This window comes from Vanellus vanellus (genome assembly GCF_965231255.1).
Source record: "Vanellus vanellus genome assembly, chromosome: 3".
Taxonomy (NCBI): Eukaryota; Metazoa; Chordata; class Aves; order Charadriiformes; family Charadriidae; genus Vanellus; species Vanellus vanellus.
The window spans coordinates 94,780,465-94,795,229 of record NC_138907.1 but is presented as its reverse complement, the minus strand read 5'-3'; the positions used below and the strand labels follow the sequence as shown (position 1 = coordinate 94,795,229).

At 39.4% G+C, this 14,765-nt stretch overlaps 1 protein-coding gene across 5 annotated transcripts in view; it reads left to right on the top strand.

Moving 5' to 3' along the window:
- Positions 1-11,851, top strand: part of KCNQ5 (potassium voltage-gated channel subfamily Q member 5) — a gene marked incomplete at its 5' end in the record, with an annotated part of 306,450 nt that extends 294,599 nt beyond the window's left edge. For 4 of the 5 annotated variants that reach the window (XM_082480502.1, XM_082480500.1, XM_082480501.1 and 1 more), the window contains 4 exons: positions 1,003-1,111; positions 9,067-9,198; positions 10,180-10,306; positions 10,702-11,851. In XM_082480502.1, coding sequence (XP_082336628.1) covers positions 1,003-1,111; positions 9,067-9,198; positions 10,180-10,306; positions 10,702-11,643 — 1,310 coding nt within the window. In that variant the 3' untranslated portion in view covers positions 11,644-11,851. The remainder of the gene's footprint in view (positions 1-1,002; positions 1,112-9,066; positions 9,199-10,179; positions 10,307-10,701) is intronic. The other variant, XM_082480503.1, reaches the window with a different exon arrangement.
- Between the last annotated feature and the right edge of the window lie 2,914 nt (positions 11,852-14,765).

Genomic DNA, 14,765 nt, shown 5'->3' with positions numbered 1-14,765 from the left:
AGACTCTCTTCCTTATGAAGCAGAGACACTTACATTTTGAAATACACTGACCTTGAGTGAAATTCTTCACCTGGGCCCTTGGACTTTATGCAGGTGAAGCCAGATGGTTTGGAAGGAAAACATCATCTACTCGCCAGCCAGCTTTCCTGCATTTCACGTGCCTTTGAGACATATATGACATAGGGGCATTCACTGACCCTGCCCTCCTTGCTACATCCTCACTTCAGCACATTTAAAGTTTATAAACCTTCTTGGTCATGCATCAGTCCGTTTCCTTTTATACTGAGGTACACTGGGCACTCTGAGATTTCTAGTTAGTTCTCAAATGGTAACTGTGGAGGCGGTGGTAGGAAAGGATAAGGGATCCATTTTCTTTCAGGCAAATAAATACTGTAACTTGGCTTAAGCTCCTATTGCAAAGGAAGGCTGCAATATCTACATGGCTCTGATGTGTAAGGTGGCAACTGATCCATCACGGATGTCATTCTCCATTAATTTCTGGCAAAAAAGTACTTTGTTTATTCCACCCATAATAAAGTGTTGGATCATTCCACAGCCTCCTTAGTAAATGAAATGGATCTTCTCCTTTGTCTTAAACATCAGGTTTATCTATAGTTGTAAAAAAATAACATTTTAATATAACTTCAGCGTCTTTTGATTCTGCCATTACATCTGTTAGCTCACCACTTTCCCTGAAGACAGAGAATGTGATGAAAAACAGTGAGACATCAGGAATAGACATGCTGGTACTAAACTGTTAATTTATTTGAAAAATAACAGGGCTTTCTTCCTTTCTAACTTTTACTATTTACACTGGGGACTACCTTTTATGACACAAACGCAGAGACAGACAAGTGCACCATATAGTTCATAAACTGATGAAGCTCTGTCTTATTTGATTTGTAGTCCTTATTTTTCCAGAACAACTGTGCACGCAGTTAGAAAACACTAAGGAAGAGATTTTTAAATGCTGCTTGTTTAGTCCACTCTTGTATTTTGCAGCTGACACCAGTCTTGGAACAGATGATGTTTATGATGACAAAGGGTGCCAGTGTGATGTGTCAGTAGAAGATCTCACCCCTGCTCTTAAAACTGTCATCAGAGCAATCAGGTGAGTGAAAAATACTGAATGAATAAATATTAGATTTCTTTAATTAAGATACTAACTAACTGCGTTTCAATTAATAAAATGGTAGTTAGTTGAACTTATTACATGGCTATATTTGTTACATAACTAATGCTAATATAGTTTATTTATGCTTCCTTTTCATCAGCGTTTTATTTAAAAGTCAAAATATTTTATCTGCTCTGTTATCAGCTTTTCAATGTCAAAAAATTTACATGATTTAACTCAGAAAAGAAAGTAATGAATGCTGGTTTTCACTATATTTCCTGCAATCCAAAATACTGTAACTCAGTTTGATGTAGTTTTACTGAATGTATATCCCCTTGCCTGGAAAAAAATATTTCCTTTAAAAGTTTAGGGTTTTATTGCATTTCCATACTCCTGAAACCGTCTGTCATACAACTTTCATCGCAACTTTCTTCTGGTAACAGCAGAATAATAATATTCATTCAATTGTGCAAAGCCTTGCCTGCCACTATCCATTGAACTAAATATAACCCCAATAATTTAAAACTAATAGTCTCCTTCTATTCCAAGAAAGCAACAAACAACATTGAAACTTATAAAATTACCTGTAGTGAAAGCTTAAACTTAGCATTCACCTTCCTGAGACTGCCAAGGCTCTTCATCTTCCTGAATATTTGGAAGTGCCAATCCTAACAGGCCAAATTCCCACCATAAAGAGCAAACTGTCAAGGAAGGAGAGCTCAGGCATTCCCTCTCTGCTGACAGCAAACCCGAGGTTATTGCTGGGGGTCACCCCGCTGGCTCTGCACCACGGTCACATTGGTGCCCAGCACCCTTCTTGCGCAGGAGGTCAGGCAGTAGCCACAGGGGACTTCTGCAAAAACCCAATGGGAAGATGATGTTTTCCCACAGGGAGACTCCCGCCTTAATTCTCTCAGGACTAGGAGAAGAAAGAATTCAAGCTCTTGATCAAGTAATATCACACAGTGATAACCTACGGGCAACTTGTATTTCTTTCCCCTTTTTCCACTAATTGCCAATGAAGACAGATAGTGAGTAAGGCTGTTCTAATACTTTTCTACTAGCACAGACAGCCTGACAGATCACTTGCAGACGTCTGTTCCAACCATTTTTCCAGCCTGCCTGGAAATGAGCTCACAGGACGTGTCAGGTACCAGGTCCGTGTCCATAGCCACTGCAACCGGCAACTCATATGTCACCGCCAAGAACCATCTCTTGCCAGCAATGTTTCAGCAGGTGACAGAAATCCTTCTACGCAGTGGACACCCGCCTACAAGGCAGACCTATTCCTTCAAATGGAAACTGCTCAAATTAGGAACAGTCAGCATAATTCATTGGCTCTGGTGCCAAAGATCCTTGTCTGTGATGTTGCATTTTAAACAGAGTGGTTGACTCTTGGCTCCAAGTGCACCTTGCCACTGCACTGCCAAGTGATACCAATGGTCATCTCATTCTTAATACTGTCCAAATTCCTTAAAATCAACTTGACATTTTAACACTACATTTAATACTAAATTCATGGAGCTTGTTTTCAAAGGCACCACTGGACTGTTCAAGGCATCACCTGCACCTTTGCTTGGTTCGCTTGGTGATTATCAGCTCAAATGGAAAGTGACCAAATGTGAAGGACTTAGTTGGCAAACTTTCTCCACAGCGCCATCCACAGAAATGTTCTAATAATAATGTTTGATTGTTTGATTTGATGCACTATTTAACTGATAAGAGTCAACTTTTTAGATTACCTCCAACTTTTTCTCTGCACGCTTGGCTTACCAAAAACCAACTCATTTCACCCCTGAGGTCGAGAATAAGAATTCTGCATCTCCACTTCCTATCCATTAGCCACGAACCTCTCCCATCTCTCCCTGCAAATGTTACTGTTTCACTAGATTACAAACAGCACATACATCTTGCTTCAGAAAAATGCCTTTGTTTGAGATCTGTAAAGCAGTGATATGCCACGAGCTGCAGACTTTTGTTAAATGCTATACCTTAATCTCTCAAAATCAAGAGACTGATAATTCAGTTCATCGGGTAGCTGATACCCCTCTTTCTTATTATTCAGAGTATCTGTTACCTGACTAGACTGGGATCTATGCAAACATCTGAAGAAGGATCTGAGACACTATATAGTAACTGTAGAATTTCAAGATGATAACATCTGCCTATATGGAAACTTTGTGCCTCATTTTGAAGTTTGTTTTTAGCAACAGCTTTGAATTGCAAAGGCAGTGGGGGAGGGTGGTGGCTGTTTTTCCTTTCCCGCTGGTGTACAGGAGCAGATGAAGACAGAAGGTACTTCATGAAACCCTATGCAAAAGACCCCAGATGTAAGCACATACAGTCGAATCCATTCTGGCTACATCACCTTGAAAAACTGCAATAAGGGAGAGTAATTACTTTTTCCTGCTTAGAGCTGGGTACAAATTGTTTTACAATTACACAAATGGTCCTGTTGTTTTGGGGGAAAAATGAAATTAGCAAAATTAATTCATGCCTGTGGGGTTACAGAGGTAGGGCCTCTCTCAGTTTTGGAATCAGAAACAACTGGGGTTTTTTTCTGTGAAAGGAGCCTAGAATATGTTAGTCTCTGGTCGGACAGCCTTGAAGTAGCAAAAGACAAAAACTGGGTTAGTCATAATCTTTCATTTCAGTAATTTCAAAGTGTACTGTTTCAATTTTGACCTTGCTTATTTACATCTTTCCCAGGACTACCTTATTTGTCAAAACAACTTTCTGATTTTAAACAAACACCCCCAAACTTTCATTTTGAAATGGTCAAAACAGGAGGTGGAGAAAATAGTCCTTTCCTGAAAACCACTTCAATTTTTTAACACATTGGCCCTTTCCAAAAATAGGACTTCCAACCAATCCTACTGAAGACCCTTTGGGCAGAGCTGTCCAGTAACGTGCCAAGCCATCAGCCTCCTCTCAAAGCCCCCTAAGCTGGGTCCTCCACAGCCTTTCTCTTGTGTTGCCCTCTCCAGCACCCCCCTTACTACAAACTCTCCGTTGGGAAAGACTGACTGAGGCAGTAGAGAAAGTAAGGAAAAGCTGCTCAAGGCATTTGCAGAGTGTTGGGTGAGCAGGGAGCAGGCGGGTAGCGTGGCGAAACGTGGCATGCTCTGCAGCGTGCCCTGGGCCAGGCCACCATCAGTCCTGCTCCTCTCCAGCCTCTGACTGGGACGGCAGCACCACACGAAGCAGTTCTTGCCAGTGGTACACCAAGTCTTTGTGCCAGCAGGTTTTTGTAGCACTACTCAATTGGCCCTAGTCTTGTCGTGAACTAAAAGCCATTAACATCCTGCAGAGTTCCTGGAGACTAGCAAAAAAACATTGCCTTTTCCAGCTCTCTCTTTTAGCTCACAATGATGGATGTATATAAAAGAGACTAAAAAGAAGATGAGGATACCTTGTTTCCATATATTGCGATATCGCTGATCATTTTTCATAGCAAGAGGCACTGAATTCTGTAATGCTCTCCACAGTGGAAATGATGGAATTATTTTACTATTTATGGAATATAAAATTAGATTTGAGAAGCATAAACAAATATGCGGTAGGAAATAACCGCAATGGCAGGAAGATGAACTTGCTGACCTAAGAGGTCTTTTCTCTCTTTAACTCTAGTGATTGCATAGATATGTTTTCATTTGTTGTTAATAAGAAATAACAATAATAAATGTAGCTAAACAAAATGAAACTTGAGAATTTGGGAGCTGATAAGCTGTATAGTTGAATAGTCATACATATTTAATAGCCAAAGAAGGAAAATATAATTTATCATTTATGTTCAGTCCTTGAAATGTTTCTGCTACACCTATAAAATATGGTTTTAGCAGCCATTATGAATTTGTTCAATAGGGGTGTTTCAGAATCCTCTGTTTCTTTTAAATCCCAATCCATTGTATATTTTCTGCCCAGATGGTCTTCAGAGTCTAGGCAAGGCTCTTAGATGTGTCCTTTGCTACAACGGCACTGTCCTTGCGAGAACACAATGTCTCTGGCTCCTAGGGCATGGGTTAGTCCAGGTCAAGACTCAAAAGAGGAGGCAATTTTGACCCACTCACCCCACAAGTAGTGGAACTGTCTCTCAACCACCATTGCCTGTTGGCCTCTCTATATCAGATCCTGATCTCTTTGGCACGTTGCACTTTACCATGAAGAAGGGTTATTTGCCAAGCTAAGGGTACAGAGGTGGAGGAACCAGCACAACTACATCTTTGTGTGCACCTGCTTTCCTGACGTAGTAAGTGAGCAACCAAGCTGTGGGCACCTCACCCAGCTATGGGTAAAACAACCTACCTGCCTTTTCATCTTTAAGGCAGGAACCGTGTGTGAGTTTACCTGAATCCCAGTAGAATTAAGCTCCGTTTCTTCTTGAGATAGTGACAAGACTGACAAGATACAGGTTTAGAATAATAACAAGTACAACAGGGCTGCAATGAGGATCAGAGATGTTCTGGTGCCGGTCTGAGTAAAGCGCAGTAATGACAAGCAGAGTAGCTTTTAATACTGGAAGGGGGCAACATGAACAGAAAATAAAATGCAACAAATGTCAGGGAAGATATGGAACCTGCACATTTAGAAAACACTGTAATTCTAGATCAGTGCTGATTCTGCATTTGACAAGAATTAAATGAAATGGATGCTGCTTTTGGCTGCTAAGGATCAATAAGACAAAAGTTGGTACCAGACCTGTAACTTTCTACAAATTATCAGGGCACATAAAGATCAGTGGGACCTGTGGTTTAGACATAAACTATAGACAAAATGCTTTGATATATTGGTCTAATTCAACACAAAAGACTTTTTTTTTCTGCTCTCCTCTGGGTGCACCATTGAAATAGGCTACTTTTTATGGTTAATTCTCACCGGAAAATTGTTCTGCTTGTGTCTTGGGTCGGTTTACAACAGTGTATTGTCTATCACATTAGATTTGAGTGATAAAATACCACCTCGCTACACGGCACACAGCAATTTAAAAACGCAATGTTTTAAAAAAGAAAAAATCATGGGGACCACACGCTTTGTTCTTTGGGGTTAGTTCTTACTTTCGATTACGGCTCTTTGGTCAGCGGCAGCAGTTCGGTGTCGCCCGTGGCGACTCCGTTTCGTGTACGATGAGTCTCGTTTGCCCTCTTGTGGTATAACCAGAATAGACAGACCCAGCTCCAGTCTGATCTGTTCCTCCTGTTCCTGTTAAGGGTTGGTGCTTCAAACACTTAGGATATGAAGAATTTTGTACTCATTTTCCCTTTTTTTTCGAGTAGGTTATCCACCTGTGCCCGCAGAACGGAACCCTTCGTTTTTATCACGCAGGAACACACCAGAATAGGCAACTTTGTATTCCAGAAGCACGAATGAAGGAAGCACAAAGTCTTTTTTGTTCATTATTTTTTAATATCCTCTATATAGTTGTAATAATCTTTCAGGATGGGTGTCCAAGCCTATGAAGTTCAATTGCATAGTTATTCCAAGATGTAGAATGATAATTGAATTTTTAAAATTGACAGTAAATAACAATGGAGAATCAACTAAATTTAATAACTGCAAAGCAGTTGCTAGGCTCCATCACTGAAAGAATTCAGATTTTCTGTTTCTTAATTAACTTTCAGGATTTTAAAATGCCAGTCTTTTATAACCCTTTTTTTTTTTTTTTTTTTTTGCACAATTTTTGTAAAATTCTGTGTATTTGAAGCAAAAAGAAGTTAGCAACATGGGTCTGTTCCAAACGTAGCTGGAGTTAATTAAGATGGCATCACATAGGCTAATACCTAAACCAGGAATAGTATAGTTACACCTCACTGATATAGCTGTGATGCTTTCAGTCCTGTGTTTGACTGCTGAACATTAAGAACAAACTGCCTTGATAACAAAAAACCTGTTATAAAGCCACAAAGCAATAATGAAGACTTTTGTGCACACTGATTAAGAAGCTTCTATGGCTGTTAATAAAAGTCAGTCTTCTGCCTCTTCTCTTGTTAAATCACCCAGTTGTGGTAAATTCAGTTGTCTTCAATTATGCTATTAATACTCTGGCTCAGCTTTTCTAATAGAGTTTCATATTTTGCACTTTATCAAGAGCGTGAAGTAAAAAATTGTGACCACCAAAACAGAGAGAATAATACTGAAAAAAATGATACTTTCCTGTATGTCGGCTACATCATTTACTCTTTGTAACCTGAACAAAGAACTAGGTTCCAGGAGACTGTCTGCACTGCCAGACTATTATGAACAGAGCATCTTGGTATCATTTGACAGCTAAAAGAAAAAAAAAAATCTGCATCCCAGCTTCAGAAACCTTCAGATTACAGAAGATGCCGAAAGCCATTAGTCTCTGGAACTGGCTGACAACGGAAAAGAGGAAAGTGCATGATCTGGCATATTTAAAACTGCATGGAGATCAGTCCTGAACTGTCAAAGTGATGGACTACTCCTAACAGGCCTTTTCCATTTTTAATTTCTATAATCAGTATCATACTTCAAGCTCTATACCAGTGTCAAGCAGTCTCATTTTTAACTGGAAGTTAACCAGAACGGGAAATATCAACAACCTAAGCACTGTGGGAAAAGGCTGATATTATTTGGAAGAACATTTATGTATAATACAGAAAAGAGTAGAGGATCATTATATATTATTAATCTGACTCTACATACATAATGTCTGCCCTAACTATAAATAGTATGGTTTTCCTAAATTCTGCTAAAACACAACCAATCTATTTTTATTACAGAGTGAGAGCCATTTTTTGATTTTTATTATCGTTTATTGTCTTATAGCTGCTAAATACATACCATAATAAACACAGAGGGAATACATCAGCGTGAAATACTGGGATTTGGAATAGGATACCAATTTACTGTCTCTGCTTTTTTAATTGCAAAAGATAGAAAATATCAGCAGTTTGGCCCTAATGGGGATTCATAAGCTCCGTAACACAGACCAGAATGGCCAACACACCTGATCCCTCATCTTCTGTCCCAGCTCTCACACAGTTCTCTCTTCTGCAGTTCTCATGTAAACCAAGGAGAACTGCAGGTGTTACCAGCTGAGCTGGAAAATCAGTTCACTGTCATTAACTTTCCAAATTTGTCATTTCTATTATTTAAAATTTGCAATTTAATAACAAGCTTTTCATTCTAAGAAGAGCTGCTCAGTGAATATCACATATTCACATAAGCATCACAGAAACTTGTGCAAGTCTCACATAAAAAACATATGCCATTCATCAATTTTGAATATGTAGTGTTATCTGAAAAAAATCACCAACGCTAATTAATCAATAATTCTCATAGATTTTAGTATGGAACAAACATGAAAACTTCTCTTTAGCCTGCAAAGTTTGATCTTAAGTCAGCAAAATAAATTAAAAAACAAATACTTGGGCCTGAATGTTAGTTAAAAATAAAAATCGATGAAAAATTAATTGGGTGCATAAATTTAATTTTTTTACAAAATGGAAAGCAAAGAACTTACAATGAGCACCAGAAAAAGAATACTATTATTTATGTTTGTGTAATCAATCTGTTAGACAAATCTTGCCTAACAAGGACAGAAGTAGCTTAAGCACAAATGTAGCTTACAGGATATCTCAGTAATGTCAGTGGGACTAATCCCAGGTTTAAGTTAAGCATGGATTTCAGCACCTTTCAAATCAGGCACCTAGCACAAAAAGCCAAATAGGTGTATATTGATAATCTAAACATGTTCTGGGCTCTTTAAAATAGTGTTACCTGATCTCCCTTACATAACGATGCAAAGGCAAAATGCATTCGTACTTACATATTTGTACTTATAAAAACAATTTTGTAAAAGGAAAGTTCACTTGCACAAGCTGTATTGAAAATATCTTCCATTTAAAAATTAGCTGTCAAATTTTGTCAGTGGAATGTATTGTATTGTTTCACAACTGTTGAAGATTAACCTGTAAAATGCTTTATTCCCACAGAATTATGAAATTTCATGTTGCAAAGAGAAAGTTTAAGGAAACACTTCGTCCATATGATGTCAAAGATGTCATTGAACAGTATTCTGCAGGTCATCTAGACATGTTATGCAGGATTAAGAGTCTTCAGTCACGGTAGGGAAAGAATAATTTCTGCTCTGCTCTGCATAAGCATCTTAACGTTATGTCACTGCATAATGAATATTGGTAATGTTTAACATTCCTGTGTTATATTTGGGTACAAATTGCCATCCATGCTTCAGCCCAGCCTCTCCTTCTGTGAACACAGCTGAGCCAGAAATTACACTGTTGGTAATAAAAAAAAAAACAATGTGTCTACATTGTCCCCAGAAAACGGAAGTCTAAACAATAGAAAAAGTAATCCTTTATCTGAAAAGTCCATTCATAAACAAGGAATTTAGTCATGAAGGTGCCAAAAGGATGAGGTCAACATTGAGAACTGCCTTTCTCCCATCCCAGACTTTCTCTTTTCACATAAAAGAAATTGGGAACTACTGGTAATTTTGTATTTATGCAGTTTTTATGTTCTAGAGTCCCAGCAATAAAAAAAAAAAAAAAAAGCACCCAACTTTCAATATTGCATCATGTGTATCATTACCAGGATCAGGGCTGAGCTTCCTGCTTCAAACTGTCAACCTTCCCAGGACTCAATGCTGCTGATAGGATGGGAGAGCTGAGGGTGGCACTGGTACGTCTGTTCCCCCCGCCTCTCTCTTTGAAGAGGGGTAGAGGGGAGCATCTGTCGGTCCCATCTTGGGTCCCCCATGTCCCCAGTAGCCAATTTGGCCTAAACCATGACACTCCCCAACATCAGGCTGCTGGAGAGGCCACCTCCTCTCTTGCCCTCTCAGCAAGTCTAGCCTGGCCTCTCCCAGATGATGGCTAAATTCTGGCCCCAGGGTTAGTGCTAACAGGAAAGAAAAGCTGTCTCAAATGCTCAAAAATAACTTTTTTTTTCTTAATTAATAAAATTGTTTTCTTTCTCGAGTGCTTTTCTGAAGTACTGTGATTTTAATTTTTAATGTACAGATTAGCAAGCACTTGCATATCATCACTGGTGTTAGGAATCACAGCAGCTTTTGTTTTCTCTTACAGCGTTGACCAAATTCTTGGTAAAGGACAAATCACAGCAGATAAACGAAGCAGAGAAAAGAATCCGGCAGAGAATGAGACAACCGATGACCTCAGTATGTTAGGGCGTGTAGTCAAGGTGGAGAAACAGGTAGAGTGATTATCTATGTCACTTTGTCTTGCTCTGGTGCTCATACCTTTTGTGTATTTTATTGCCAGTTTCAAAGGCTGGACAGGTAAAATATTTTTTTCCTAATATCTGCTTCATTTACATGTTGAAATAAAATTGATATGAATAGCATTACCTTAACTGTCTTCCATGTACAGAAAAGGAAGGAAGGAAAAATCACGTTACTATTTTTTTTCCCTTTTATCAGCTTGCTTATGAAATATCTACATGGATCTTGACATTATTTTTCAAGGGTCAATAGTGTATACCAAGCTCCCCCCATTTTTCTCTTCATCAGTCACATTTTCCCTTTGCTTGGGTTCCAAATATTTTAAATTAGTATTTGGCATTGTTAACCTTTCCCTCTCCTCCTGTAGGTACAATCCATTGAGTCAAAACTGGACTGTCTATTAGATATTTATCAACAAGTTTTGCGAAAAGGATCTGCATCTGCGCTCACTTTGGCTTCATTTCAAATGCCGGCTTTTGAGTGTGAGCAGACTTCCGATTACCAGAGTCCATCAGACAGCAAAGATTTGTCTAACTCTGCACAGATCAGTGGATGTGTATCCAGATCAGCTAGTGCCAATCTGCCTCGTGGCCTACAGCTTATACTGACACCAAATGAATTTAGCACTCAGGCTTACTATGCTTTCAGTCCAGCTATGCATAGTCAAGCAACGCAAGTGCCAAACGATGGACCTGCAACAGGTAATAACACAACAAACCAAATAAACCAGGCAACTAAGCCAGCAACTCCAACGACATTACAAATACCACCTTTCTCATCAATGAAGCATATCAACAGGCCTGAGCCCGTTCACATTATTCCTGTAACCACACAGGAAAATATTTCTGATGTCACCGCTTGCCTTGTTGCATCAAAGGATAATGGACAAGTCGCACAGCCCAGCGCGACAAAGGATCTCTCATGGAGAAAAAGTCTGGATATAGAAGGGGAACCTTTGCTCTCAGTTAAACCTGTGGTGCAAATGGATTTAGGAAAATCTTTATCTGTACAAAACCTTATACAATCAACAGAAGAACTGAATGTACAGATTGCTGGCAGTGACTCCAGTGGTTCCAGAGGTAGCCAAGACGTATACTCCAAATGGAGGGAGTCAAAATTATTTATAACTGATGAAGAGTTGGAGACAGAGGCAGGAACAGAGACTACTGAAGCCATCTCGCGCCCATTAGTGGAAACAACTCTCTCCGCCGACTCTCTAAGGACTGGAATATCAAGATCATCTCAAAGCATTTGCAAGCCAGGGGACGGTACAGAAGCACTCAATCTGCTCCACGTCAAACTTAAATAACAGCTTGTGGGCTTTCTTCATTGGCTGGGTCATTCCTCTAGTCATACATATCATAGCATGAACTGTTTTGAAAGCCTTTTTAATAAGATAAAATCACAAAAATCTGGATGAATCTGAGAAGCAGTTGAATGAGCCCATACCTCCTAGTTGCATGAAAATGCATGTTTAAGTGATGGCTAACATTCAAATTTACACCTACAGTACGGCAGCCTTTCATGTAGTACAGTAGGTTTAAACGACGAGTTGCCTACAAAGCTAATGCTGCAGGATGTATCAAAAAGCAAAAATTTGAGCATTTAGACCTAGTGCAGTTTCTACCGAGCAGAAGTAAAAATCGTAAGGTTTAAAGCACTTTGCTTCTGAACTAATTAAATATATATATATAATGTCCTGATTTAGATGATAGTTTATGTTTACAACAAAAAAAGTTATCTACAGCTGCTAGCAAGGTACCAAGGAAACCAGTAATATGGGTTTAGAAATGGCTGCCAGTTGCAAGATACACACATTAGCTCATCAGTAATCAGTTATTTTTAACTCTGAGAAACAGAACGTCAATATCCATCTGATTTTTGGTGATTTAGTGCTGTGGCGAAAGTACCTGACACACCACTATCACGTTGTTCTTTATAAAGAGAACATTATTTTGCTACGAAAAGTTTGTATTTTAAGGATTGGGGCTGGCCTCCAAAATGGATAACCTGGGTGACTGCACTAAAAATTCAGGGGAATCTTTCCTTCTTCCAGTCTCATTGAGGAGCTATCTTGTGAATCTGAAGCATTTGGGCAGCAGTAGGTGAAGGAAGGAAGCAGGCGCTGCCTTCATTGTAGAAGCAGTATTTCCTTCTGTGGAAATGTTGGCAATTTTCCTCGCAGTCCCAACCACGACAGCCCTTCTTAAGGCTGGGAAAGAAGGAACAGAAATACAAAGTAAAACTAAAGAGGATAGAACAGGGAAGAGAGAAAGACAATACAATCAATGAAGAAAAAAAAAGAATATGGGCTTAGATGGGCAGGAAGGGAAATGATCCCAGAAAATAATGGAAGGAAGGTAAAGAGGCAAAAAGGTTTTGTTTTTTTTTAAATCCAGCCTGTCAGTCACAAATACTGAGTGCTATTTCCAAACACAAAAAAAGCCATGTAGGCAATCAGAAATGGAAATAGAAGTAGGGAAGACCACCTTAACTGAAAAAAAAAAACCCTGAAGGCAAGAGGGGTTTTTCTGTTTGTTTGTTTTTTAAATAAAATGGGAGGAGGAGAGAGGGGAAAGTGGTCATACTCTTATAGCTCAACACTGTCCCCCAGCTGCAGTCATTTCTTATGGCTTTCCAAGAAAGAACCTCCAGACTCCTTCCTCCAAGTACCGGAGTTTTCAAATTCAAAGCCTACATCAGACCGAGAATTCCTGCTTGATACATCCTCTTTTTTTCTCATCCTAACCTCCACTTCACTTCTGCTGAGACGCAGGAGCAGTGATAGTGCCTAATTGCACATCCCCAGCCAGGCTTTGCCCCTGGGAGAACCCTTGCGGAGCTTGAACAGGCTTTCGCTCTTCCCAGCTGAACAAGGTTTCTGTTCCTTGCCTCCCCCTCAGATTTATACCCCACCTGCACCACAGGCTTGTAGACAACCCAACTCGGGCTCAGCTTCCCTCTAGCAGCAGGAACACCGAATGTATGGGGGTGCCAGTGCACAGCTCACTCAGGGCAGTGTTTTCTCAAGGCCCAGACCTGCTGGGAATTTAGTATGTACATCAAAAATGTCACTCCAGTCTTAACCATGGCTAAATGCTGTAGATTGTATTGTGAAGGACTTGATCTGTTTACTATGAAACCATTGTTATTTCTGCTTCCGTATTTCCTTTACAGAAGTATTCCTGGATGTTACATGATAACCTTATTATGTGAAAGTACATGCAAACTGTAGAGTGTATATATCGTGTCGTTATACGAGGTCCATGGATGGTACACTGTGTTCCATGGCTTATGCCGGAGCAAACTTCAGCTGTTAAATCCTGAAAGACACCTCGAAGCACAATTTCCTCACCACTGATTTGCCATATCATTTACCACATTCAGCCTTTCCTCTTTTCTTTTATGTGCAGTCTGGTCGTACTAAAGCCTGAGTACAACAGTAATTTTGTAAGGATAAATAGGGTTTTTTCCACATCTCAGTTCATTTAACTATTGACTTATTTGAATGTCTGCAGTTCATCCAGACAGATCTCTAAGTTTAAAGTACTATCCAAACTTTTACAAGTTTTTTTTAGGCTTTTCTTTCTTTTTCCTAATGGTTTATGGTGCCTTTCTTGCCTTTCATATGAAGCCTCCTGACGCCCTAAGCGTAAACCTGCGCTTAGGTTCAGTTAAGGAGCAAGAGATGGGGCACGTGGCAACTGTGTCCAGAATGAAACTCCCTTCCCCTCCTTGACGAGATCAAAAAAACAAGGCATCATGAATTGGACACCACTCTTCCACCTCCATCTGCCTGAGCAGATGAGGGCTGCACCCCCATTGAGCCCAGAAGGGATCAATGGGAGACCTGAGCATTGGCCCTGCCTGTACCCATTCCACACAGAAACAGGGCCTTGGGTTTTGCTGATAATTTATCTCACAGAAACTTGGTATTTTTGCCTTAAACGACAAATGCTTGAGTCCTCCTAATTTTAAGTTAATTTATTTAATACAATTTTGTGCACAAAAGAATGAGTTCTATAAATTATGTATGAAAATGTTAATGTCTTTACAAAGTACTAATAAATCCAGAAGATCGTATCTTTTCAAATTATGGTTTAAAACCCTGATTTTTTTCTTTTACGTTCACCATTATTATTTTTGTAGCTGCAAGTCTTATCATATAGGAATTTTTTAACATAATATTGATAGAAAATAGAAAGAGTAGTGAATATATGAAATTCTGGAGAGGAAGAATTGTGTGTTTGGATTTTTATAAGCTTTGCTCATATTTCCTTATGAGGAGTTTCCTGTTTCTATACTCTCTCTTTAAAAGACAGTGTCATGACTGACAGTCATTCATTGGTTTCACAAAAGAAGGACCCGTCTGGCTTTCCAAGTCTTGTCCCGAGCTGCTTATTAAAGTCTAGCTCATGACAGCTAATAAGA